The sequence below is a fragment of the Pecten maximus genome, chromosome 18 (genome assembly GCF_902652985.1).
Source record: "Pecten maximus chromosome 18, xPecMax1.1, whole genome shotgun sequence".
NCBI lineage: Eukaryota > Metazoa > Mollusca > Bivalvia > Pectinida > Pectinidae > Pecten > Pecten maximus.
The window spans coordinates 19,267,553-19,294,311 of NC_047032.1; the positions used below are offsets into that span (position 1 = coordinate 19,267,553).

At 37.9% G+C, this 26,759-nt stretch overlaps 2 protein-coding genes across 2 annotated transcripts in view; one reads left to right on the forward strand and one right to left on the reverse strand.

Annotated features, from left to right (window-relative positions):
- Nucleotides 1-1,975: 1,975 nt before the first annotated feature.
- LOC117317075 (leucine-rich repeat protein SHOC-2-like) lies at nucleotides 1,976-13,019 on the forward strand. The gene is made up of 2 exons (XM_033871862.1): nucleotides 1,976-2,220; nucleotides 8,590-13,019. The coding sequence occupies exon 2, from the start codon at nucleotides 8,628-8,630 to the stop codon at nucleotides 10,962-10,964; it is 2,337 nt and encodes a 778-aa protein (XP_033727753.1). The 5' UTR covers nucleotides 1,976-2,220; nucleotides 8,590-8,627; the 3' UTR covers nucleotides 10,965-13,019.
- Nucleotides 13,020-17,786: 4,767 nt separating this feature from the next.
- LOC117317076 (zinc finger protein 91-like) overlaps nucleotides 17,787-26,759 on the reverse strand; it is a 40,813-nt gene continuing 31,840 nt past the window's right edge. Inside the window, exon 6 of the mRNA XM_033871863.1 lies at nucleotides 17,787-26,415. The gene's annotated coding sequence lies outside the window, so the exon portion shown is untranslated. The remainder of the gene's footprint in view (nucleotides 26,416-26,759) is intronic.

The window sequence follows — 26,759 nt, forward strand, 5'->3', positions numbered from 1 at the left end:
GAGTTGCGGCAAACCTTTGGGGCTGAAAGTACACAGCCATTGGAACAACATACACCCGGCACACACTCGAGTCATTCGACCAACAAGACAGTCATCAGTGGCAGTGATGCCAGGGACCAAAAGTGGATGATTCGGTAAGAGTCCGGAAAATCTTAATCGGCATTAATCAATTATTATGAAAGATATATAGGATAATGGAGTGCGCTAATCCAGTACGATGCTAAATTAGAGGTAAAGCCTTGGTTAACTGAAGTTGATAATGATTTTAGCCCCCATCATCTGTTGGTATTCAAATCTTCCTACGTCTCTGGTCCGTCCGGTCGTCCGTAAATAATCTTCTCTTTTTTTTTCTTTTTTTTTCTATTTCTGGAGAAGTCCTGGGAGGATTTTTTTTCAACTTGGTATATAGTTTCCATTGGTTCCTAATTGTACCGATTCAATTCCGATCCGATTCGGAAAACAATATGGCCGACTGACAGACATCTTTGATTTTGACAGTTGAAGTTTGTTGTCGCTATTTCTGAAGTACTGCAAGGAATTTTTTCAGAACTTGACATTCAAATCTGTTATTAATTTTGGCTTTACGTTAAATCATTTATAGATATGTAGGTTACCCCTAATCCATTGTTATGGCCATTACAGGCTGATTTGATAGCTAAATAGTTTTATTGGCTTTTCACCTTTCGGCTTCATGACATGAACATATTATACAACACAAAATACAGTATAAATTGAGTAAGTGATTCAGGTAATTCATCATAGAGGATGAATATTATTGACATTTGATCTTAGCTAGCTTAGTAACAACAACGAGGAATTTAGAAAGGTTATTCAGTTTCTTCTTTTGAACTGTATGTTACATGTATATGACGAACAGAGTACAGACCTCGGTTGGTCCTTGTTCGACCACAGACTTCACTAATATTCTGATATACGTCCAAGGTCCGACTAATTGAACCCTTCGAATACTAGGGGTTGAGAAAAAGACATTTCAGTCTTAAGAAAATATCCTTAAGATAACTAACACGAGGTTTGACGAATGGTAAGCAACTTAGAATCTTGCCCCAGCAGTACTCCCTCTTTCGTATCAAAAATGGATGAATGATGATTTGCGTAGGAAAACCCACTCTTTTTTTTCAAATGTGTTTTTTTTTAATCTTGACGTCATGGCATTGTCACCGTGACGTCATACAGTTGTTATGACTGGAACAACCACAGTCTCGTCATAAAACACATTCTGGCCCCGGGATCATGAAACAGTCTTAAGTCTAAACTTAGACTTTAAAAGACTGTTTAATGATTCCGGAGCCTGTAGTTGGACTTTTCAGTAACGAAGAGGCCAAAATTCACACTGGGGCTTTTAACATTTTTTTGAAAGTGTAAAAATGGAGGAGCATGTTTTCTAAATACGAATAACAAAAGAAAAGAAAAAAGACACGGAAAGAAATAGAAAGAAAGGACATTGTCATCAGCAACGGAACAAGATATCCTATACAGAACCTACAAAGTCGGGTAGTTCGGCTGATCCATAAAGCACATCAGGACCTTTGGTCTGCCCCTTTGCCAACTTACAATTGCGGTGGGATGTTTAAGGGTGTATGCCACGATAATATAAATTTACCTCCTTTTCTAAAGAGTTCCAACTCTAAGAATTTTTCAAATTCCATTGTCACTTTACTCTACAACAATGTTATACACAATAACACGTATCGATGATTTTGAACTTTCAATCATAATTATTAACAGGTCTTACCTCCGCGCGCTCGGTTGATAGACAGGGAGATATTATATCGATCACCTTTTATCGTGTTGACAGAACTAGTAAGTAAACATCGCGTTATTTACTTAGGACACCTACGGCATTCAAAGAGCTCTCGCTACTTGCCCTTTATCTACTCTCAATTAGTAGCTACCTGTAATGAACCCTAACCATATAAAGGTTTTGTCATTCGTCCCCGGCCACGCCCCAGCGAACACTAACAGCTGGGCGTAAGGAACTCTTTGGTGAATGGAGATTTCACCAATCTTAGCAACGTGGATTATGGGCCTTGTTTCCAAGGCCGCTATACCTGGGTAAGGAGTATTGCACAACTATAAATACACGTCTGTGGCTGCTGAATGGGGAGATAGAGTTTCCAGACTCCTCGCCGAACTGCCTCCTCAACAGGTTATTACAGGGACCTAGTTAACACCACCTGACATCTCAAAACCTACTGTCAGGTAAGTCACACCCCAGAATACCTACCCCAGGGCAACCGGGCACCTGGGCTATAAAGTTTTCAAACTTTTTGTCACTGTTCTCCAAAAGTATCTACCTGAACACATACTTACTCTATACCAGCCAATATCCCTGTAATTTTAATGAAGGTATAATTAATAAATATGTGAGTTTATAATATTGACCGAGATTTCTGTGGGTATATGTGCTATATGCGGCTGTGTCGCGACACTGGCTATATAATAGCGTTAAAACGTCACGCGTCGTAATCACGACTTAGCCTACATTTAAATACACATAACTCACGTATACACCCGCCAGGTCATATCGTTACATTGCGTTTTGTAGGATACTGCAAATCTATTTATAGATTAAATTACAATAGTGTAAGACCGTGTATTAAATGCCGTTTTGTAGATCTATATAGTATATCATCTTTAATATATCTAGAAATGCATATGCAAATTACATTTTACCAGAATGTACGTAATATATCAGGATGATTCCTCGATTTAAGGTGGTATAAAGTGGTCAGATAAAACCACACCAAACTAGTTGGAGTTGTGAAGCTAGTTTATTCCTTAAAACGTTCCACAATGAATTCATTTTTTTCTAGCAGGTTTTCCCTCTCTCGGATTACAGAATATTGTATATCATATTTTATTCTTCTATATTATATGATCAATGAAGTAATAAACAAAAGTGATAGTGATCTTTATTCACTCAGGAAAATTCTAAATATAAGTACAGGACGAATATAGGAGTATCTACTTTTAAAAAATTATTTAACTATAAAATTATTTGTTAATTCATGTACCTAGATATATATATATATATATGTGTCCGTGGTTAAACTAACTAAAATATGTCAAGTGCGTTAGTTCTCTATCTGCCGTGCGTTAGTCCGAATACTAAAACCTGACAAACTCCCTCGGCAGTTTCCGTACATCATCCTGTTAATGACTGAGCCAATCAGGTGAGAGGAAGGCGGGGATTGTCCTAGCCTCAGCTCTCCATATCGCGTGATAGTATTTCCTATTCTTTTAATCATTTTTTAAAATCCTGTATGTTTTGTGTCGGTGTAATAATAAAAACGTCAAGTAAGATACATGCGCGAAGTATATTGCTTGTTCGCCTCAAAGAGACCCACACAGGTCGCCGTCCCACTTATCCAGGGGTTTTCCCTGTGGTTTAGGTCCGTCAATCTCGATACAATCCCCGTGTAGTGTAAGTAGTTACAGCACAGGAAGTCAATTGAAAATATCCTCATCATTTAGGGACGTCTATATATCTCCCTTCCAATAACATAGCACTGTGATATCTTCACTGTACATTCAAATATTACAGTACATTATTTTGTAGTATTTTCTGGTACGGAAAAACATTTATAATATCAATAGTATAACGCTGTTATTATAATAGTACAGTGTTATTTTTTCTGGTTCGATAATATCTGTAATATTGTTATCCATGAATGCATTGGCATTTGTAATGGGTATTTTATCATAGACCCCATTCACTCAACAACGAAGTCATCACCGACCGATTGACCAATATATTGGTCAGTAATCACCGACCGATTGACCGATATATTGGTCAGTAATCACCGACCGATTGATCAATGTATTGGTCAGTCATCACCAACCGATTGACCAATGTATTGGTCAGTAATCACCGACCGATTGACCAATGTATTGGTCAGTAATCACCGACCGATTGACCAATGTATTGGTCAGTAATCACCGACCGATTGACCAATGTATTGGTCAGTAATCACCGACCGATTGACCAATGTATTGGTCAGTAATCACCGACCGATTGATCAATGTATTGGTCAGTCATCACCGACCGATTGACCAATGTATTGGTCAGTAATCACCGACCGATTGACCAATGTATTGGTCAGTAATCACCGACCGATTGACCAATGTATTGGTCAGTAATCACCGACCGATAGACCAATGTATTGGTCAGTAATCACCGACCGATTGACCAATGTATTGGTCAGTCATCACCGACCGATTGACCAATGTATTGGTCAGTAATCACCGACCGATTGACCAATGTATTTGTGTTCCCTCCGCCAGCAGGTGACTCATGGCAAATATAAGACAGATTAAAAAGCTGAATTTAATTTACCCACGTTAAATGAAGCAACGACGTCATATAATACTGCAAAGGCTTTATTTATTAGCTCCATTAATTGAATAAGAACGGGAGGGTTTTGAAACCATTTTCCAGTTTCAATTTACTCTGTGTAACGACTATAAGGCATGTATAGACCTCATACAATTATATCGAATTTTTTATCGAATTTTTCGCCCCAACCTGCAGCACCGTTAATTAAACACACACCGGAAGTGTGACCTATCTACCTATAGAAGGCATCAGTTGGGGACGGAAAGGGACCAAGCAGCGAGGGCGTTGTCATGGTGATAAATCCTAACCTGATTCATACCCCGCGTCCAACCATGAGTTACTGTGTACAGATCCCGCGGTATCGACCGGGAGATACTATGAAGACACCCGACGCTCCACAAAGACAGACAATGAAGTTATTTTAAACTATAGAGAACTACTAGTATATACATTTATAAACTTGTAATGCTAAACTCTGTACCAAAAATCAATCAAAACGCACGCAGTCTCTTGTATTTCAATTAAACGTTGATATAAGCTACAGTAACCGTTGATATAAGCTACAGTAACCGTTGATAGTATCTACAGTAACCGTTGTTAGTAGCTACAGTAACCGTTGATAGTATCTACAGTAACCGTTGTTAGTAGCTACAGTAACCGTTGATAGTAGCTACAGTAACCGTTGATAGTAGCTACACTAACCATTTATAGTAGCTACAGTAACCGTTGATAGTAGCTACAGTAACCGTTGATAGTAGCTACAGTAACCGTTGTTAGTAGCTACAGTAACCGTTGATAGTAGCTACAGTAACCGTTGCTGGTAACCACAGTAACCGTTGATAGTAACCACAGTAACCGTTGATAGTAGCTACAGTCACCGTTGCTGGTAAACATAGTAACCGTTGCTGGTAACCACAGTAACCGTTGATAGTAGCTACAGTAACCGTTGTTAGTAGCTACAGTAACCGTTGATAGTAGCTACTGTAACCGTTGATAGTAGCTACACTAACCATTTATAGTAGCTACAGTAACCGTTGATAGTAGCTACAGTAACCGTTGATAGTAGCTACAGTAACCGTTGTTAGTAGCTACAGTAACCGTTGTTAGTAGCTACAGTAACCGTTGATAGTAGCTACAGTAACCGTTGCTGGTAACCACAGTAACCGTTGATAGTAACCACAGTAACCGTTGATAGTAGCTACAGTAACCGTTGATAGTAGCTACAGTCACCGTTGCTGGTAACCACAGTAACCGTTGCTGGTAACCACAGTAACCGTTGATAGTAGCTACAGTAACCGTTGATATAAGCTACAGTAACCGTTGATAGTAGCTACAGTAACCGTTGTTATAAGCTACAGTAACCGGTGATAGTAGCTACAGTAACCGTTGATATAAGCTACAGTAACCGTTGATAGTAGCTACAGTAACCGTTGATAGTAGCTACAGTAACCGTTGATATAAGCTCCAGTAACCGTTGTTAGTAGCTACAGTAACCGTTGATAGTAGCTACAGTAACCGTTGATAGTATCTACAGTAACCGTTGTTAGTAGCTACAGTAACCGTTGATAGTAGCTACAGTAACCGTTGATAGTAGCTACAGTAACCGTTGTTAGTAGCTACAGTAACCGTTGATAGTAGCTACAGTAACAATTTATAGTAGCTACAGTAACCGTTGATAGTAGCTACAGTAACCGTTGATAGTAGCTACAGTAACCGTTGATAGTAGCTACAGTAACAATTTATAGTAGCTACAGTAACCGTTGATAGTAGCTACAGTAACCGTTGATAGTAGCTACAGTAACCGTTGATAGTAGCTACAGTAACCGTTGTTAGTAGCTACAGTAACCGTTGATAGTAGCTACAGTAACCGTTGATAGTAGCTACAGTAACCGTTGTTATAAGCTACAGTAACCGGTGATAGTAGCTACAGTAACCGTTGATATAAGCTACAGTAACCGGTGATAGTAGCTACAGTAACCGTTGATATAAGCTACGGTAACCGTTGATAGTAGCTACAGTAACCGTTGATAGTAGCTACAGTAACCGTTGATAGTAGCTACAGTAACCGTTGATAGTAGCTACAGTAACCGTTGTTAGTAGCTACAGTAACCGTTGATAGTAGCTACAGTAACCGTTGTTAGTAGCCACAGTAACCGTTGATAGAAGCTACAGTAACCGTTGATAGTAGCTACAGTAACCGTTGATAGTAGCTACAATAACCGTTGATAGTAGCTACAGTAACCGTTGATAGTAGCTACAGTAACCGTTGCTGGTAACCACAGTAACCGTTGATAGTAACCACAGTAACCGTTGATAGTAGCTACAGTAACCGTTGATAGTAGCTACAGTCACCGTTGCTGGTAACCACAGTAACCGTTGCTGGTAACCACAGTAACCGTTGATAGTAGCTACAGTAACCGTTGATATAAGCTACAGTAACCGTTGATAGTAGCTACAGTAACCGTTGTTATAAGCTACAGTAACCGGTGATAGTAGCTACAGTAACCGGTGATAGTAGCTACAGTAACCGTTGATAGTAGCTACAGTAACCGTTGATAGTAGCTACAGTAACCGTTGATATAAGCTCCAGTAACCGTTGTTAGTAGCTACAGTAACCGTTGATAGTAGCTACAGTAACCGTTGATAGTATCTACAGTAACCGTTGTTAGTAGCTACAGTAACCGTTGATAGTAGCTACAGTAACCGTTGATAGTAGCTACAGTAACCGTTGTTAGTAGCTACAGTAACCGTTGATAGTAGCTACAGTAACAATTTATAGTAGCTACAGTAACCGTTGATAGTAGCTACAGTAACCGTTGATAGTAGCTACAGTAACCGTTGATAGTAGCTACAGTAACAATTTATAGTAGCTACAGTAACCGTTGATAGTAGCTACAGTAACCGTTGATAGTAGCTACAGTAACCGTTGATAGTAGCTACAGTAACCGTTGTTAGTAGCTACAGTAACCGTTGATAGTAGCTACAGTAACCGTTGATAGTAGCTACAGTAACCGTTGTTATAAGCTACAGTAACCGGTGATAGTAGCTACAGTAACCGTTGATATAAGCTACAGTAACCGGTGATAGTAGCTACAGTAACCGTTGATATAAGCTACAGTAACCGTTGATAGTAGCTACAGTAACCGTTGTTAGTAGCCACAGTAACCGTTGATAGAAGCTACAGTAACCGTTGATAGTAGCTACAGTAACCGTTGATAGTAGCTACAATAACCGTTGATAGTAGCTACAGTAACCGTTGTTAGTAGCTACAGTAACCGTTGATAGTAGCCACAGTAACCGTTGATAGTAGCTACAATAACCGTTTATATATAGTATCTACAGTAACCGTTGTTAGTAGCTACAGTAACCGTTGATAGTAGCTACAGTAACCGTTGATAGTATCTACAGTAACCGTTGTTAGTAGCTACAGTAACCGTTGATAGTAGCTACAGTAACCATTTATAGTAGCTACAGTAACCGTTGATAGTAGCTACAGTAACCGTTGTTAGTAGCTACAGTAACCGTTGATATAAGCTACAGTAACCGTTGTTAGTAGCTACAGTAACCGTTGTTAGTAGCTACAGTAACCGTTGATAGTAGCTACAGTAACCGTTGCTGGTAACCACAGTAACCGTTGATAGTAGCTACAGTAACCGTTGATATAAGCTACAGTAACCGTTGATAGTAGCTACAATAACCGTTGATAGTAGCTACAGCAACCGTTGTTAGTAGCTACAGTAACCGTTGATAGTAGCTACAGTAACCGTTGATAGTAGCCACAGTAACCGTTGATAGTAGCTACAATAACCGTTTATATATAGTAGCTACAGTAAACGTTGATAGTAGCTACAGTAACCGTTGCTGGTAACCACAGTAACCGTTGATAGAAGCTACAGTAACCGTTGATATAAGCTACAGTAACCGTTTATAGTAGCTACAGTAACCGTTGGCGTTGATAGTAGCTACAGTAACCATTTATAGTAGCTACAGTAACCGTTGATAGTAGCTACAGTAACCGTTGCTGGTAACCACAGTAACTATTGAGGATGACATTATCTATCCTAGATTTTTAGAATTGTTTAAAGATCCATGTCCAAAACCTGGCACGTCCTTAAATGACCCTGGCTGTTAATAGGACGTTAAACAAAAACAAACCAAATTAAAGATCCGTGTTTATTTTTCCGGTTTCTCACAAGAATGAATGGCTGATTTTTTCTTTTATTTATTTACAGGAAACTGTTGATGAAGTCATCCTAATAGCAGCGTTACCATGAGTAAGGAAGGGGAAGTAATACCCCTGGCGGGCCCGGGGAGTAAAATCATCGCCCTGGCGCCTCCTCTGAGGAAACACTTTCCTCGCGAGGGAAAAGCTGTGATCGTCGACTTTTCTACAAACAGTCTCAAACAACTGCCTATCGAGATATGGAAATGTGAAGAGATCATGCTCAATGCCACGAGATTTCTGGCAGAGAACAATCGTCTTAAAAAACTACCAAAGTCCATCTCTGACCTGGAAGTATTATCATTTGTTGACTTGCGCAATAACGCACTGACCGCGATACCTGCTACGATCTTTAAAATAAAAACACTGGAGATACTGGACATGACAAACAACGTCGTCAAAAGTCTCCCAGCCACCATCAACAAGGCACAATCCATGCACACGCTCCATGCGTCAAACAATAAAATCAAGGCCTTGCCCAAAACCATCAACAAGTGCCCGGCTCTAACGCACATAGATGTCTCCTATAACGTGATCCGATCCATTAAGAAGACGGTGTACGAATTGGGAGCTCACATTATACTCAAACAGAATAAACTTGTGGAGCTTCCCGATGCCAGTATAAAGGCTCCGGCTCTTAAGTCCCTAGATGTGTCCTACAATCAGATATCCGTAATACCTGACAATATTCACATGGTGACAACTCTGACATGGCTTGACTTGTCACACAACGAACTGGCAGATATTCCTCGGGAGTTGGGATTCCTCAAATACCTTAGCTTCTTGGACATTTCGAACAACAAGATTGTATCACTACCGGAGGAGTTGGTGAGTCTGCAATTTGCTCTGACGACTCTGAAGGCGTCAAATAATCAGATCCGGGCCCTACCTGAGGATATCCATAAACTACAAAGATTGACAATTCTAGAGGTGGCGGACAACCAACTGGAGAGCCTTCCGCCAAAGTTCTATGAGCTCAAGGGTCTAAAGACCCTGGATTTATCCGGCAACAAACTCACTACGGCAGTCGGCATAACGAAACTGAAAGCCGCCGAGACTGTTAAAATTGCACGCAATGCTCTCACAACCCTTCCTGAAGATCTACCAAGCATGAAATGCCTCGTCACGCTGGACATATCAGGAAACCACCTCAAGATTTTACCAGAGAATATCTGCCGTGTTGCATCACTGAAGGACTTGGCGGCTGCCGATAACAAAATAACTGCGATTCCAGAATCACTAGGGGACAACCAGCTCCTTAGGGATGTCGACCTCAGCCGGAATCGCATTCAAGGGCTTCCACAGGACCTCAAGAAGCTACGTAGTCTGGAAAGTCTGAAAATAGGACATAATCAAGTCTCGGCCTTACCAAAAACGTTGGACGTTCTCAAATTCCTCCGTACGTTGGATGTCAGTGGAAATTCACTTACTGAAATACAGCTGCCAAAAGCCATTACACATCTCAACATATCTCAAAACCCTGTATTTTTACCAGCACAGGATCCCAAATCGGTGCTTGTACAACTGGGCGAGAAGACTTACGCCAAACAGATCACCTTCCTCGACCTGTCAAATATTAAACTCGACGAAGTTCCTGTCAGTATTGGTCACATGAAGCTACTTAGAACCCTCAAACTAGCCCACAATCTCTTGAAAGCGATTCCCGACTACCTTTGTCGTCTGCGTTGCCTTGAGGAGTTCGATCTGTGTAATAACGAAATATCGGAGGTTCCGGACGCCATTAAGAACTTGCAGAATCTGAGGCGTTTGGACGTGTCTCAGAACAAGATCGGAGAATTCTGTGAAGGCATGACTAAGCTTCACCAACTCGAATTCCTCAATATATGTTATAACAATATAGTCAACCTTCCAGAAGACTTCGGCGAGCTGCATAAACTCATCTTTTTAGATCTTTCCAACAACGAGCTAATGGGGCTTCCTGAAGACCGTTGGGACGTTCTTGCATCAATGACCGAGCTTAATGTCAACAAAAATCACATCAACATGGTACCTAACGACTTACCGTACTTGTACCGAATCCGAATACTTAGAGCTGCCGGAAATGACCTCACAAGTATACCTGCTGATGTAGGCAAGATGCTCGGCCTTGAAATACTAGACCTGTCAGACAATCTCCTAGAGTCTCTCCCTGATTCTGTATGTAAACTTCCTGTACTCTCCGATCTCAATATATCGGACAACAAGATCAAGGAACCCCCTCGGCGGTTGGAAAGCCTTAAACAGCACGGCTGCAATGTCAACATCGAGAGCCAGTCGCCGTACAAAGCGCGGGAACCTCCAGATATGCTTCAGCCGGGCGAGGTACAAACAGATGACGACGGACCAGACGGCGGCAAGAAAGGTACGATTAAGTCGGACGACTAGCAGAACGACCACAGCGGCGACCTTCACCCCATCAACTCGACAAACGTGAAGATAGACAAACTTTTTAAGGCAGATCTAATATCACGCGATTCCAGAAATGGATAGAAGTTTGTCGTAAATTTAAGCATGTAAATCTATACATTGGCGGACAGATGTGTAAAACACGTGCAAATTCAATACGTACCTATAGCGCAAGGAACTGAACGCTGTCCGAGCTCAGCCATCAGCGTTATAATCATGATAATGAGACATATGTTAATTACATAAGAATGGGATTATAGGTGCAAAAAATATCTCATCCGGAACTCCTCGGGAACCTACAATACTGTATTTCAGCGACAATACCCCATGACTTCAGGATGGGTGTTATCTTAGATACCGAGGAAGATCGTATACTCTCAATATTCAAGATCTTGATTTCATTTATCGCTGGTGATAGTGACGTCATAAATTACGGAGGAGACCACAATCATCACAACCAAACGAAGGGGTCTGATCTGTTACCAGAGTAACACGCTTATTACCAACGAAATGAGACATTAATTTTCATTTGAAAGTTGGTAACCCGTCAATTTTCATTTACATTATATATATTAATGCTGTTTTTCATTACATGTGGCCTATCTGAGTTATGCAAACATTAGCTGTTGACGCTTCTCGAAGCTTGCACTAGTAGTAATATATTCAATGTAGCATGCACCTCAGCGATATCCTGTTACATGGTTGCTATGGTTACGGGTTCCACATACTCTATATTACCCTTAATGGATGAGGAGTTGGTACTCAAAATATTTACTTACGTTGCACGTTTCATACATTGATCATTTTATACAATCAAACTTTTTTTTGTAGTTTTAAATCAAATCATGTACAGCTCGGACTCGGGATTTACCGGTCGTATATTGATGATACACATTTATTCAATCATTATAACGAGCGACTTTGATCATCAACCATTGGCTATTATCAGACTCTAATGTTACATATAAACATATCGATAAACAAATAAGCATGATCCATGGAACGGTAGACACGGTATACTGCTTGAGATTCGTCTAGACATGCGCAATGAAGCTTCCTGTTTCTGCACAGTTAAGATCTTGCGCAGGAGTATAGTGGGAGATTCCTGACATTCGAACGAAACTTTAGTTCTAATTCAAAATCGACAAAATGAAGTGAAAATATGAACTCTTCGTAGATTTACAAGATTGAAGATCAAGGCCATGCGTTCCGGAAGATTAAGGTCATGTGTTCCGGAAGATTAAGGTCATGTGTTCCGGAAGATTAAGGCCATGTGTTCCGGAAGATTAAGGCCATGTGTTCCGGAAGATTAAGGTCATGTGTTCCGGAAGATTAATGTCATATGTTCCGGAAGATAAAGGCCATGTGTTCCGGAAGATTAATGTCATATGTTCCGGAAGATAAAGGTCATGTGTTCCGGAAGATTAATGTCATATGTTCCGGAAGACAAAGGTCATGTGTTCCGGAAGATTAATGTCATGTGTTCCGGAAGATAAAGGCCATGTGTTCCGGAAGATTAATGTCATATGTTCCGGAAGATAAAGGCCATGTGTTCCGGAAGATTAAGGCCATGTGTTCCGGAAGATTAATGCCATTTGTTCCGGAAGATTAAGTCCATGTATTCCGAAATATTAAGGCCTTGTGTTCCGGAAGATTAATGCCATGTGTTCCGGAAGATTAAGCGTCACACAGGTTGATGATCCAAGTCGTTCTACGCACACATATATATACCGTTTGCGTTCGCTGTATATTGGTTAAATTATCTTTACAATTTTATTTTTACAATGTTTATACATTTATTGTTTGTAAACCAATCAAAACCTTTACAATACAGCCTTACTAGAATAACTCTCTAACTTATCATTACTTGTCAAAAGTCATTATACCAATACAGTCGTGATGTCATTTCCCTAAGTATGATTTGGCCAAAAGTTGTATTACGGCATCAAACTTCTGTCAACGAGACTTGGAGGCAAATGACTGCTTCTTTTGTTTTAATAAATCTTACAGTTATAAAGTTGTGTTGACTATCAATTCAGCTAGAGTTTAAATGTTGATTTCTATAAGATACGAGGAAGCGGAAAGTCACCACAAATTCTTTATCTTTATATGGAAATTACACGAAAGTCGAGCTTAATATTCCGCGCGAATTTGGAATTTGGCGCGACTTTCTAGGTGATGGGGAGGGTTGTATCGTATAGAAGGGAGACAATTCAAGAGGAATTGAGGCCGGTTGCAAAGTCTTAAAATTTTGAATTTCGACATAGAAGGAATCCTTATTTATCAATTAAGTGACTGATAGTGTCAACCAGAACTATGGCGGATGACGAGGGACACTGGACAACGGATTAAGAACGATTTAAACAAAATTACCAAACAAAAGGCCTATTGGGCCAGTATCGCTAACCTGCTACTAAAGCAAGATTTACTACCGATCTAGGTCACTTAAATGTGAACTAGTATGATATGCTGAATACCCCTTCATTCCGATGTGAGAGTAGGTAAAGTGTATACATCTGAACACTTTGTAGCCCTTGATCTCGGCTCGTTACGTTTGACCTGTGACCTTGAAAGTTCATTTGAATAATTTTTGTACAGTAGCCCTCATCCCAGCATGTTACTGGCTCAGTTATTCCCCGGGACCGTTTGGCTACTTTTTAGAATTCATCTAAATATTTGAACACCTTTGACCCTCGAGACCTTGGAAGTAGGTCAATATCAATCCTTTGGAGAACGACGATACCTTGACATGCCAGCATGCTACTGGCACATAAACGGCCATCTGCCTTTGTTCATTGAAATGTCGTTTAATGATTTTAACACATTTCACCCGCGTGACCTAGAATAAGGATAAAGGCCGTTTATACCAGCATGCTACTGACCCAATATGGCTCTTGGCTATTTTGAATATTTTAACACAGTTGACCCTGACCTAGAAGGTAGGCCAAGGTCATTCATCTCAACAAACGTATTAACCCTTTATTTCAGCATGCTTCTGGCCGTCTAATATCACGAACCGAGAAGTTGAAATCGTTTAATACACTTGACACATGTGTCATTGAAAGTTGTTCTTGTACAACTGAAACAGGAAGTCAATAACAACAAACACAGAATCTGGGTTTAACAATGTAATGATCTCTATGGCAACTATACGATTTTAGTATACATAATATATATATAATATATAGGACATTGATAATATATATTGAGGTAATCAGATATAATGTAGAAACAGCTGAGTGGAGGTGTCGGGTATTGACAGACCGCTCTGGCATTAGGGTTCTCGTGACAGGAATCTCGCGTCATTACACGACACGGATTAGCACACAGCGGAACCTCAGATGTCCGCACAAATCATTTCTACACAATACCTACTTTTTTATGTAGGTCACTTTCATTTCATTGATCCTTTTGTTTAGTTTTAAACACAATATCTTGGCGATAATCCATGTTATCGTTTTAAGGAACAGATTTCCTCAATTTCTTCGATAAATCAGACCAACTTTCAGTGGAGTTTTGCATTTTCCCCTCAATTTCTTTGATAAATCAGACCAACTTTCAGTGGAGATTTGATATCCATGGTTATAAAATCGACATTCTCTCTTTGTTAAACTTGAAGTGTACTTACTACTGAGGTTCTACTGTACATATTCTATTCATTACTTATATAAATATGTCAAAGTAAGTTGGACTGAATTCAGTATCAAAAATATTTTCAGAAATTTACAGAAAATTAATTTAAGTATTCATTCATTTTTTGTTCGTTTGGTGCAATACCACTGACAAAAGATACAGAGGGGGCCGTCAACACACCGTAGGTCCTTCATCCCCTACCCCCGACCCTACAAACCCAAGGGTCATATAGCTCATCACTCCCACACCTTCACTCCCCCCCCCCCCCCCCCCCCCCAAGTCACCCAATCTGGACTCCCTAAGATTACAGACCTTCATCCCCTAACCTGTACCTTCAGACTTCATCACCATGGGGCCTACACTAATGAATGATGCCCCCCCCCCCCCCCCTCTACTGGTAAAACACTGCCCCATCCATGGTATGTGTTGACATCAAGATAATTTTTTGAAAGTTCACTTATTTTTCTACTTGTTAAAATGTCTACCCTTTATTATAACTTCATCAAAAGCACTTCACTTTACTTTGCCTCTGAAAATACTCTTTTTCCCTTTCAATTACAAGAAACCTCTAAAAATATATTTTATCCCACTAAAAGTTGCCAACAATGTTACTAAAATCTAATTCATCACTAACCCCTACATCCACCCCACCATTTATATTCAGGCCCCATGGTAACAACAACTTTCTGAAGGTGACATCCACACTGGTTCCCCAGGGGAGGGGACATCAACACAAATGCTCCAGGGGCGGGATTCACTGGTGCCCTAGGGGAAGGACAGCCACAATGGTGTCATAAAGGAGGAACATACACATTGGTACCCCAGGGCCAGGGGAGTGACATCCACATTGGTACCCCAGGGGAGTGACATCCACATTGGTACCCCAGGGGAGTGACATCCACATTGGTACCCCAGGGGAGTGACATCCACATTGGTACCCCAGGGGAGTGACATCAACATCCTGGGGAGGGGATGTAGTGGGGGGGGTGGTATTACACAAATGCGGGTATCCCGTGAAACGCCCTTTACACAATGACACTAAGACGACAAAGTTTACTTCTGACTATACATCAATGTACTTTGATTTGTCACCTATTACAGAAAGGTTTCGTTGTCATTGTTACCATGGTAAGAGATCCGAGTCAAACAAGATCTCTCCTCCTACACTAGCTATAGGAATTGTAGGTGACCTCCCTCCACAATTAAGTTCCAGTCACCCCTAACCTTGTGACCTTTTAACCTTAGTCATTAACACCGATTCACTCTTTATCAACCAATTCAATTTTCGCCATTTTCACGACAAACATTTTCCTGACCAGACATAGTGATTTACCTTATCATTAATCTTTGTGCTGATCAACCATTACGATTTGTTAGAGATCTGCTGATTGTCCTCTTGAATAAACAACAAGAGGTCACCTACAATTCCTCTATATATACACACCGGCGTCCACAAGTGAAAAATCAATCTATCCCAGGGTTCCCTGCACAGGCTTCCAGGGTTCCCTGCTCAAGCTCCCAGGGTTCCCTGCTTGTTCTAATACATTTTGTAATGGAGGGGACCTTGATGCATTCTGGGAAAGATCGGTGAAAAATGTGATGAGTAAATGTCACAATACAAGCTAAATGTAAATACTTGTTTAAAAAATATCATTACAATATTACGTACCAGTCCACCTCATTAGGCGGTCACTCCCGGCCTCTCTATCACCTCACACATACACACACATATATATAGTACTTGTTGGGCGCGTGAAACACTTGTTTTGCATCTCCCTGGATTAGTCTGGACTTCTGAGAAGTCTACTCGCAACGCGCCCTCCCTCCCTTCCCACATTGCATACAAATATCTCCTCCGAGAGGCTCTCTTACTGGTAAAACTAATGAAGCAACAGAGGTCACAACTCAGCTCAGACTTCATAAAACCATGTCCAACCAGGTCACCCTGACACAATAATATCTTCCTCACCTAACACACTGTTAAAAATAATCTACCTTTCAGTAAACTTCCCAGCAGCCTTGAAAAGATGGGGCCTGTTCGTTTATGCAGACAAGCCAGTTTGTCAATTTTTCAATGTAACATTTCAGACATAAAACTCAAAGGCCTTCTGATGTTGATACAGGTCTTGAATGTCTTTGTCAAGGCTCATCAGAAAGCAACATCAAATTATTACGTCTGGTGTTATTTCATAAACGGTGTTATTTCATAAACGAACAACTCCGGTCCTACTGTTTGGCCCACGATACAGGAATTGGGCCCTTTACCTAACAAAGGAATACTCTGCACAATGTTTAACAGGAATCCATGTCCAAAATAAAATGGTAATTATGTCCGAGCTGTGTTGTGCTGTCTCTTGATGATTACAGTGATGACAGAACACGAGAAAAGTTAAAAATGATGCCACACATTTAGATAGCATGCTACACAAACCGCCAAACATTCCAGACCATCTCTCACACTGGCAGTCTGCCCTCACACACCCATTTTGATTTGAGTAAGTTTCCATTCTATCTACTATATTTTACCTGCTATAAGCCGAAGTGATAGATCTCAACATCATTTTTTATTTCACCCAGTCACAAAGACATGTGTTACTCTGGTAAATATTGGCTGCAATACATTGCTTGGCTAGAGAGAACTTTTTAGCTTGATCAGTTGAGCTTAAGACAAGTAATCCAGAGGGAGAGTACGTTCCCTAGCGAAGGCAATGATTTAAATCTAATTAATCACGCGCTCTGGTACACAAGCAACCAAGCTTGCATGTGTGACTGTGTGGTAGAGAGGGGGTTACATTTATAAATGGTGGAAATTAGGATTTCTTGAAAACAATTCTTTAAACTGGAAGAATAAGACTGTAGAGATTATACCAGAAATGTCCTATAACTCGTGATCAGTATGGTTAAATACATTTCAAAAGTTTCCTCTTGTATGTATACAAATTGTTGTACGATAGAACTTGATATAATATGGCATAGTAAAAACTGTGAGATGTGACTTACTACTGAGCATGGCTTATAATAGGTAAAATACAGCACTATCCTCAACAGTACAGCCTGCTGACGTAAGATAGTTCTCTTGCTGTTACAAGTCAGTGCGATCTCTGCGATTCTATGAGAATATTTCAATGATATTCAAAAAAGACATAAAATCCATGAAAACTTTGAAAATCACACTCAGAAAAGCTGTAGTACGAGTAGCTTCCCTTTGAACAAGACAACATCTATAGATTACAGTGGGCACATCTACATAAACCTATGGCAGCTTCAAGCTGTAGAAACCAGTCATCAGGTGGTGACCGTCCGCAGCGGTCATGCAAATGCTGACCACTACTGTTGATGGGAACCAGATGGTATGGTGTAATTTCACCATCTGGTGCCCGCCACAGTGGCCAAGTATACCCCCAACAGGAACCAGATGCTGGTCCAGTTAAGGCGGAGAGGACCAGTTTACAAACAGTGACCATTGGCCAATCTTATCTGATATTTATATATATATAAATCTTATAAAGTGAAAAAAAAAGAAAAAAAAAATTCAGAACTTTTTCTTCAGGAATAATTTTGATTGTATACTGGTATCCTCCTTAGCTTGTAGTTACCAAAGAAACTGGTTATTATCCCAAAATGCTGTGGGATTTCAATATTACAAAAAATATATTAAAACATTATGTTTAGAAGATAGAAATACAACATAGTTTCAACATTGCTTGTTAGAATTTACATTTTCACATTGCTATTTCCAAATCAAACACATTTTCCAACTTTTTATGACACAAACAATAATATGAAGGCAGATTTGACAACTCAGAGGTAGATTATGCTGTATGTAAACAGCATCCAAAATAATGATTACAAATGTGAAACATTTGACAGATTGAGTGAGGCCGACATTATCAGACCTCTCTCTTTAAACCAGGAATTGCATCATCACAGGACATCTACTGTCTGTACCATAATGTAACGGTCCTCTATCTGGGTAAAATTGTACAGCAACTAAGCTAGAAACTTGTTAATACTTTAAAACAAAAGGGAGACAACTGCAGAGATTTTTGTTTGTTTGTTTGTTTTTTTCAGACAAAACAAAACTATATATTACCCAGGTAATTATTAGGTCTAATAATTCTGTTTCATACTGTTCTTAAAAATAATTTTTGATATTCTGAAATTCATACATTTACAATTTTTCAATATTAAACAAATTTTAACCCTTCAAAATCAAGAAAAGCAACATAGTATACATTATGGAGCAGACAGCAGCGTTCTCAATTCTCCATGCTGCACTTCCTTTACAACTCATTAAGAAATATTACAAAATTCAACAGCAAACGTCATAATAACAATTCTGGTTGTAAGCCAGTTGCATATTCAATGATTATCATAAACCCCGGCACTGAATACACTAAATGGCAGGAGAAAGGTCCTGTAGCGCGACAGGAATGTTAGCAGGCACATATAGTACACACGAGGGTGTGCCCCCACACCATCGCCCACAACGGCCCGTTCATTGAGGTAGCCATGTTAATTTACAATATCAAAAGTATAACCCAATCTAAAACGGCCAAGTGGCAATGGAAAAATTTGGATGGTCTGTATATAATAATGGCTTTCGAGGTAGTTTAAATCTAAGGCATCTGTGAAAAATAGTCAACAATTGAGCTTAAAGTACTCAAAATATTGCATTTGTCAGCAAACAATTGTCAAAATACGTAGTTGGAGGAAGGCAGAGACAGAGAGAAGTCAGTAATACAATATGGACGTCATCATTTTCTGCGCAAGGTATTTTTAAGGTCGTATAAGACCTGATTAAGACAAAAGAATGTCAAGGTCACTGTGTGACCCGAAGAACAAGAGGTCAATATTACTTGACCTTAACTATACAAAATAATGTTATTCATATTAGTAAAGTCTAAATTTCTCTATTACATACACATCCTATATAGATGAACTTCAAAATCATACGTTGCTTTTGTATTAGGCTAGTACATAATAAAACACACAATAAAATATAGCAAATGTACAAGAAAACATTGCTAGGCTGGCCTTATCACAACCTACAGATACCTGTACAGAAACACAATATCAGGGGTAACAAAATCTTTGGTAGGTTAGGAGAGTGTATCTACTACACTAAGTCATATACAACAAAATGTCATCTCCCGGGTAACAAGGGGAAATAACCGCGTAGAAACAAAAAACTAAAGAAAAGTAACAAAAAAGAATTAACAAAGCAATGAGCAAAAAGGCTGTTCCAACCCACCGACTATATTAAGGTTAAAAAGGCAGCATTTGTCATGCCAACTCACCTTATCCAGGGGTCATGTAAGGTCAACGTCACATCCATAGGTCATGTGAGGTCATAGGTTATTTGTGTCAAAGGTCATGTAAGTTCACCTCAGTCTTAAATAACCTACCTTAAATAAAAAAAATGTCTTTACCAATTCAACTAAAATTACTCCAAATTTAACTTTGTAATACAACTAAAAAGGAGGCCAACCCAGGGTAACTTCTTAAACATTATAGTAAGGGAAATACTTATCTTAGTAAACCGGTATTTCATTAAACAAAACAACAGTACTGTATTCTAATGTGGAATCAACTGGATCCCTTCAAAAATCATGAAAAAATTAACAAAATCAACAGAAATAAATCACCTGTGTTCACAGGAAAATATATAAAATCAGTAAAATTTTAACATCCCAACCGGACTTACCTAGGAAACTTTACCATCATAACACCTAATTACAGACAAGAAATAAGTACGCACATATAGAAGTTAATTAAGAGTAACGAACAGTAAACCCTTTTGTAAATTGACTTCAATGTTTCCTCTTCTTTCTATCTTCTCTTTTATACCACTTTCTAAGTCCCTCGATATAATTAAACCACATAATAACATGGAAATCCTGTCACAGGACAGCAGTATTTTAAGGCTTTACTCAACTTTTCTCGGCTTTTTAAAACAACTTCTTACAGCTTTCTTCATGTTTACAGGGTAAGTTTAACAGGTAAACCATCAGAGGTATTCAACATAGCATGTATAATTACATGTAAAGAGGTATTTTACCATGAAAAACACATTTCTATCAAATACAGTTACAGAGAATGTTAATCTTGAAAGAATATATATAGATTTGAACATGAGCTATATATAAAAATGTCCTGATTTATTAATACAGAAACTGATGAACAAAAAATGTATCATATTTAATATACATAAAATTTTATCTCACATTTTACCTCACACATACACTGTACTTAATGAACAGGTAAATGTCACAGTTAATCAGCAGGTAGGTTTGAACAGTGCACAGTGTTTTCCTGTGTGCAGGAATGAACTGATTTTAAAGTAAGTGTGGCATGTTTTTACATTTTAGTTTCGCAGAAATTATGTCAAATTCTACAGAAAAAAATACTAAGTTGTTACAATGGTAACTCATTCATAGCAGTAATTCAAAACCTGATAGGTCATTATCATAACAAGCAAAATGGATTACGTAAATATTTAATATTTACAGACATTTGTAAATCTGTACAGTTAAAAAGAGGTACATATTTTGTATTTTTAAGTTCCAATTTGACTGGTCAAAGTCAATCTGTTCTGAGGTATCTGCTTTGCAGCAGTTGGTAAAGGTAATGGATTTATTGATAACTAAAACAGGTAGAACAGGTACTCGTTTTACAGGTAAATTTTTGTACAGATAAATATTCTACAGGTAAATTTTGTACAGGTAATTGTTGTACAGGTAATTCTTTGTAAAGATAAATATTGTACAGGTAATTGTTGTACAGGTAATTCTTTGTAAAGATAAATATTGTACAGGTAATTGTTGTACAGGTTATTGTTCTACAAGTAAATTTTGTACAGGTAAATGTAATCTGATGCCCACATAGTCTCCACATACACAAAGAGAAGAATGTAGATTGAGGAGAAAGGGGGGCATGGCATCACCACCTGTGACAAGACATGTCCCTCTCAAGCCTGACAACTCTACAAAAAGACTGTAATCATGTGATGAGCTTTTATATAGATTTGTGCAAATGTGCTGAATATATAAAGATATTTATATAGAATATATATAACTATAATAATATAAAGGATGATGAGAAAAATAAGCATGTTGATGCAACACAGCACTAGCGAGATATGTACAAGTACTGCATGGTAGCTTGAGGTAGATTCCAATAGTTGCCGTGTAATACTACCCACTATAGGCGGCAACATCTCCTGAGTCATCATGGTAATTATCCAATCAAAAAGCTTTTCAAGAAAATCAATACCAACAAAAAATAGTTTTAAAAATCTTACAAAGATACTCCTGAGGTAATAATAGTGGACCACGACCAAAAAATGTATGTGATATTAACACCTCCAAGCTCCTCGAACTGTCGGGGCTTACCAAGGGCTCAAAGTGCCTATAACATGATTAACAGAGCTTCCAAGCTCCCCGAACAGCCAGACCTTACCAAGGGCTCAAAGTGCCTATAACATGATTTACAGAGCTTCCAAGCTCCCCGAACAGCCAGACCTTACCAAGGACTAAGCTCCCCAAATTGACATCTATTATCAAGGGCTACAGTCCCCATAACCCAAATTTACCGTCTAGGCTCTCCCATCTGCGGTGCCTTATTAAGGGCACAAGATTTCCCACACTCAAAACTTTCAGAGTCTAGAATGATACATATACCTTACTGTGACACTGACAGCTGACATTTGGAGACATTTGGACCCTAAATAATAACTTCTAGACAAGTGGAGAGATTCGTATACATCTCTAGTAACTTATACAGACGAGTTGAGAGATTCTTATACATCTCTAGTAACTTATACAGACGAGTTGAGAGATTCTTATACATCTCTGGTAACTTTTACAGACGAGTTGAGAGATTCTTATACATCTCTAGTAACTTTTACAGACGAGTTGAGAGATTCTTATACATCTCTAGTAACTTATACAGACGAGTTGAGAGATTCTTATACATCTCTAGTAACTTTTACAGACGAGTTGAGAGATTCTTATACATCTCTGGTAACTTATACAGACGAGTTGAGAGATTCTTATACATCTCTGGTAACTTTTACAGAAGAGTTGAGAGATTCTTATACATCTCTAGTAACTTTTACAGACGAGTTGAGAGATTCTTATACATCTCTAGTAACTTTTTCTGTGAGGATACAATTTACACCAAATACAAGGAAGCAAATTAAGAATTTGTCTAAAGTCTCTTTTGCCAGCTTGTATAGCAGAGTATTTATTGTAGATCAAACAATCTTATCTTTATCCTAAAAAACAAACTACTGTTTTACTGTCAAAACCAAAGTTTCTCTCCCTGTAGGAAAAAAGACTGAATAGCGATCAACAAAATCTTCCAAAGATAAACATGTCACATCCCAAACATGACCTCGAAGTCACTGATAGCTCCCACCTTTAATTGGCAATACAGACGGCTGTCTGTTAAACATCGACTTGGAGGAGCTTGGAGGTGATAGAGTGATCTCCCCTGAATTGTATTTCATTACTTTAAATAGATCACCAATTTTGCTCTATGAAACATGAAGATGAGTACATATATACCTTTTTTTTTACAATTTTTTTTTTCATGATTATAAATCACCCGTGTCGTGAACAATCATATAACACATATATAGCATAAGAAAATCTTAACTTCTGACAATATAAACAAAGCTCAGTGTATACATGGGACAGTGGGGTTGAATGGCTTATATACAAGAACTACAAGCTAACTCACAGGGGAGCTAACTCTGTCAGGCTTGTGATAATGATGAAGAGAAAAGAACACAATGGATGGGAAATCACCGGGTATAATGATAAAAAAAAAAAATTATGTTTAACATTTCAACCTAAAATTAGAAATGTTTTATTTATACAAAAGGAAAATACTATTTCTTCTCTGAATCACCGGTTAATTCACTGGAATATGTTGAAGGTTTTAAAAAACATTGATGGAAGATTACTAAAGCACACAACAATTATTGATCATTAGAAAGCGTACAAAAATAATATCAAACCCAGGCCCCTTAATTAGTGTCAACAATGATCTGTACTCAAAATGTCGAGATTCGAAACGAGATTCATTTCAGTTTATTAAGATTCTAGGATATTACTCTATTGTTTTGATTTGGTTGATTTTATTCAAGTTTAAGGGAACTCAAGTTTCAAGTACAAGATCATGCTCCTCACAGGAGCTGGCTTGTGACTTTCTAACGGTTTAATATGTGACAGGTCCAATACATAGGACCAAGTACGTTATTATGCAAATAATACAACATAGAATTCATTGCAAAATTTGAAAATTGAAATAAGATAACATATCAATAAAATGAGAATTGTGTGAGATGAATACAACATTATACCGCAGCACATGAACGTTCGAACACAAAGCTGGTATTCAGGTCTCTACAATAATAACAAAACATCATATAAAAGATTTTTATGAAAAAAGAAACAAGTCAAAAAAGTTTGGTGAAAGTAGATTTGATAATGACATGGTGACTGTACTCTATGAATGTTATCTTAATATTTATTCACAAGATGTGAATTACTGTTAAGATTTTCCTGAAATTCAATTCTAAATTCAAATTTGTGATTTTTACATCAAATAGAGATATATTAAATTAGTGTATGATCTCCTAAGATCAAATTTGTCTTAATGTTAAACAAATTCACATCATCAATCAATCACAAATTAAAACAGGTATTTTAAAACACTCTAATTTATCAATACCATCAAAATCATGACAAAAAATTGACTTTTTGATATATTTCAGTCATTTTATATAAAAAAAAAAATTAAAAAAAAAATTGTCATTTAATATATTTAGAAATTATTTAACCAATTTGATTAATAAAAACAAAAAATATTTAAAAATACTGTATCCCAGTTTATGAATAAAACCTAAAACTGCAGTCTGTAGTGTATGATGGTGAACTCGTGTGTCTACTAGGGCTGGCACACCTGTGTAGATGAAGTCATTTTTCTGGTAAATAATGTCACTATGATTTTTTCAAACAATTATTTAAAACACAATACAACAAACAGTATTGAAAATTAAAGGGTATATTTGACAAAATATAACACAACATTTTGTGTAAGATGAAACAAATACCGACACATTTTCATAGCTAAATTTTTGACATAAAATGTTTTATATCAATAACCAATACTTAAAAGTAAAATTCCATCCATATCGCAGGAAAGAGGAGCAAAGTTCTTCTGTTCCACTAATAAAATATCTGTCTTGGAAAAATCTTTCAATAAAAACAAAATCAGCACTTGTTATGAAGATAAATATCCTACGTCTTGATGAAAGAGTTAAGAATATTTGGCAATAAACTGAATACATTGTTGGATAAATAAGATCAGCAATCTTAACTTTCAAAGTCCAGCACAACTATTAGATATGTTTTGGTTGTTTTGGTATGTTTGACTGTCCAGCAGGTGTCCAGCCCTTGTATGGAGTTCAATGTTATTCCAGAACATAGTGTTCCGGTACCTATACTCCATTATGCTTAATGTTATACAAATATTCTAGTTTTGACGAAACATTATTGTGTTGTATGGCACATACTTATGAAGAACACATATTTTGGTAAAAGCACCAAGTGTAGTAGTTCACCAATCATTTGAGTTAAGGGGATAAAAATAAAGAGGAAAGTGTCGGTAGAGAGATTTAAACTGACTCTTAAACAAAAAATATAGATTTAGGTAAAAAATTGAAAAAGTATACTTGCGGTAATAATACAAACGAAGCCTGAACTACCATTAACTGTTAATCTTACGTAAAACTTCTCCAACCTTTAAAGGGTATCAGAAATTATTCCACTGCTAAGAGTCCAACTTTGTAACAGTCTATATCTGAAGAGTAAAATTTTAAGCAAAAGTTATCTTAATGCTCAAAATTAAATTAAATTCTAACCAAGTAAATTATATTAAGATGAGCATGGACTCCTTAAAAACTTAAGACTCATTCAAGGTGTGACAAGATCAATACAAATTATGTTAACTTATGGTTTTAATTATATCCATGTTTAAAGAATGGACAGACTGACAGTTGCATGATTGAAATACAAATAAATCCCCCCAAAGCACTGGGTCAAATATGGAGAAAACAAATACTCGTTTAACAGTCTATATATATCATATTTACAATGTTCAATACTTAACAGATCATTGAGAAGCCTAAAGATCGGCTTAAATCTACAGTACATTTATGAACCGGTATTAAGGATCTCCATTCCTGCATATTATTCCAATATCAACATTAGACATAAAAAATAAACCAACCATTGTATAAATGAATATGAGTGGACGATGCCCATCTCTGTTAGAACGCTTCAACAAGTTATGTGTTCCATCATTATCTCTAGAATTGTCATGGTTTACTAAAAAAAAAAAAAAATGGTTGTTCCCCTTTTTGAAGAGGTGTCGAGTAAGTTACCGGGATATTCATTATAAATGGCAGTGTGTGTTGATTCTGATATATATCTATATCTGTACGTTCATATAAATCAACAAATTAAAGCAATTAATATACATTGATGAGATAAAAACTCGCAGTATATTTGTCTGCTGTAAGTTCAGGGGACAATATCCCCTGTCACCCCACGTCAGATCGACGAGGAACTTAATAATACCCGCTAATCATCATCAATAAGAGGTAGCTTTGGCCTCCTGCACACCGCCCCTTTATCAGCGGACAGGAGCGTGGTGTAGCACTAAATGTGTCGCCAGTCCAACATATGTCCAGGTTGTCCCCCTTATAGCTGATTTCTGTCAGCTCCTGTAAATAAAGATTAAATGTTATTAATTAAAATGCTTTACATCAATAAGTGCCTTGTAACTGATCATTAGAGTTATCCTACTTGGTGCTATGTACATCATTAACTGTATTTCGGAGTTGTTATTTTATCTATTTTAAGTTTGTTGTTTGAGAGCCATCTGGATCCTGATTAGATAAAGGATTATTACAACATGTACAAAAGGTTAAAGGTTAAAGTTCAATCGGGTAACTACACAACAACACAACAACGTACATTGTATATAAGGGGGGGGGATACAGGATGGACACTATTGACTACCAGTACTAAGTACTTAGTACTTACAAGGATGGATAGTATTGCAACA

Coding starts and splice junctions, on each gene's coding strand:
- LOC117317075 (XM_033871862.1), top strand. CDS start 8,628: ATGAGTAAGGAAGGGGAAGTAATACCCCTGGCGGGCCCGGGGAGTAAA.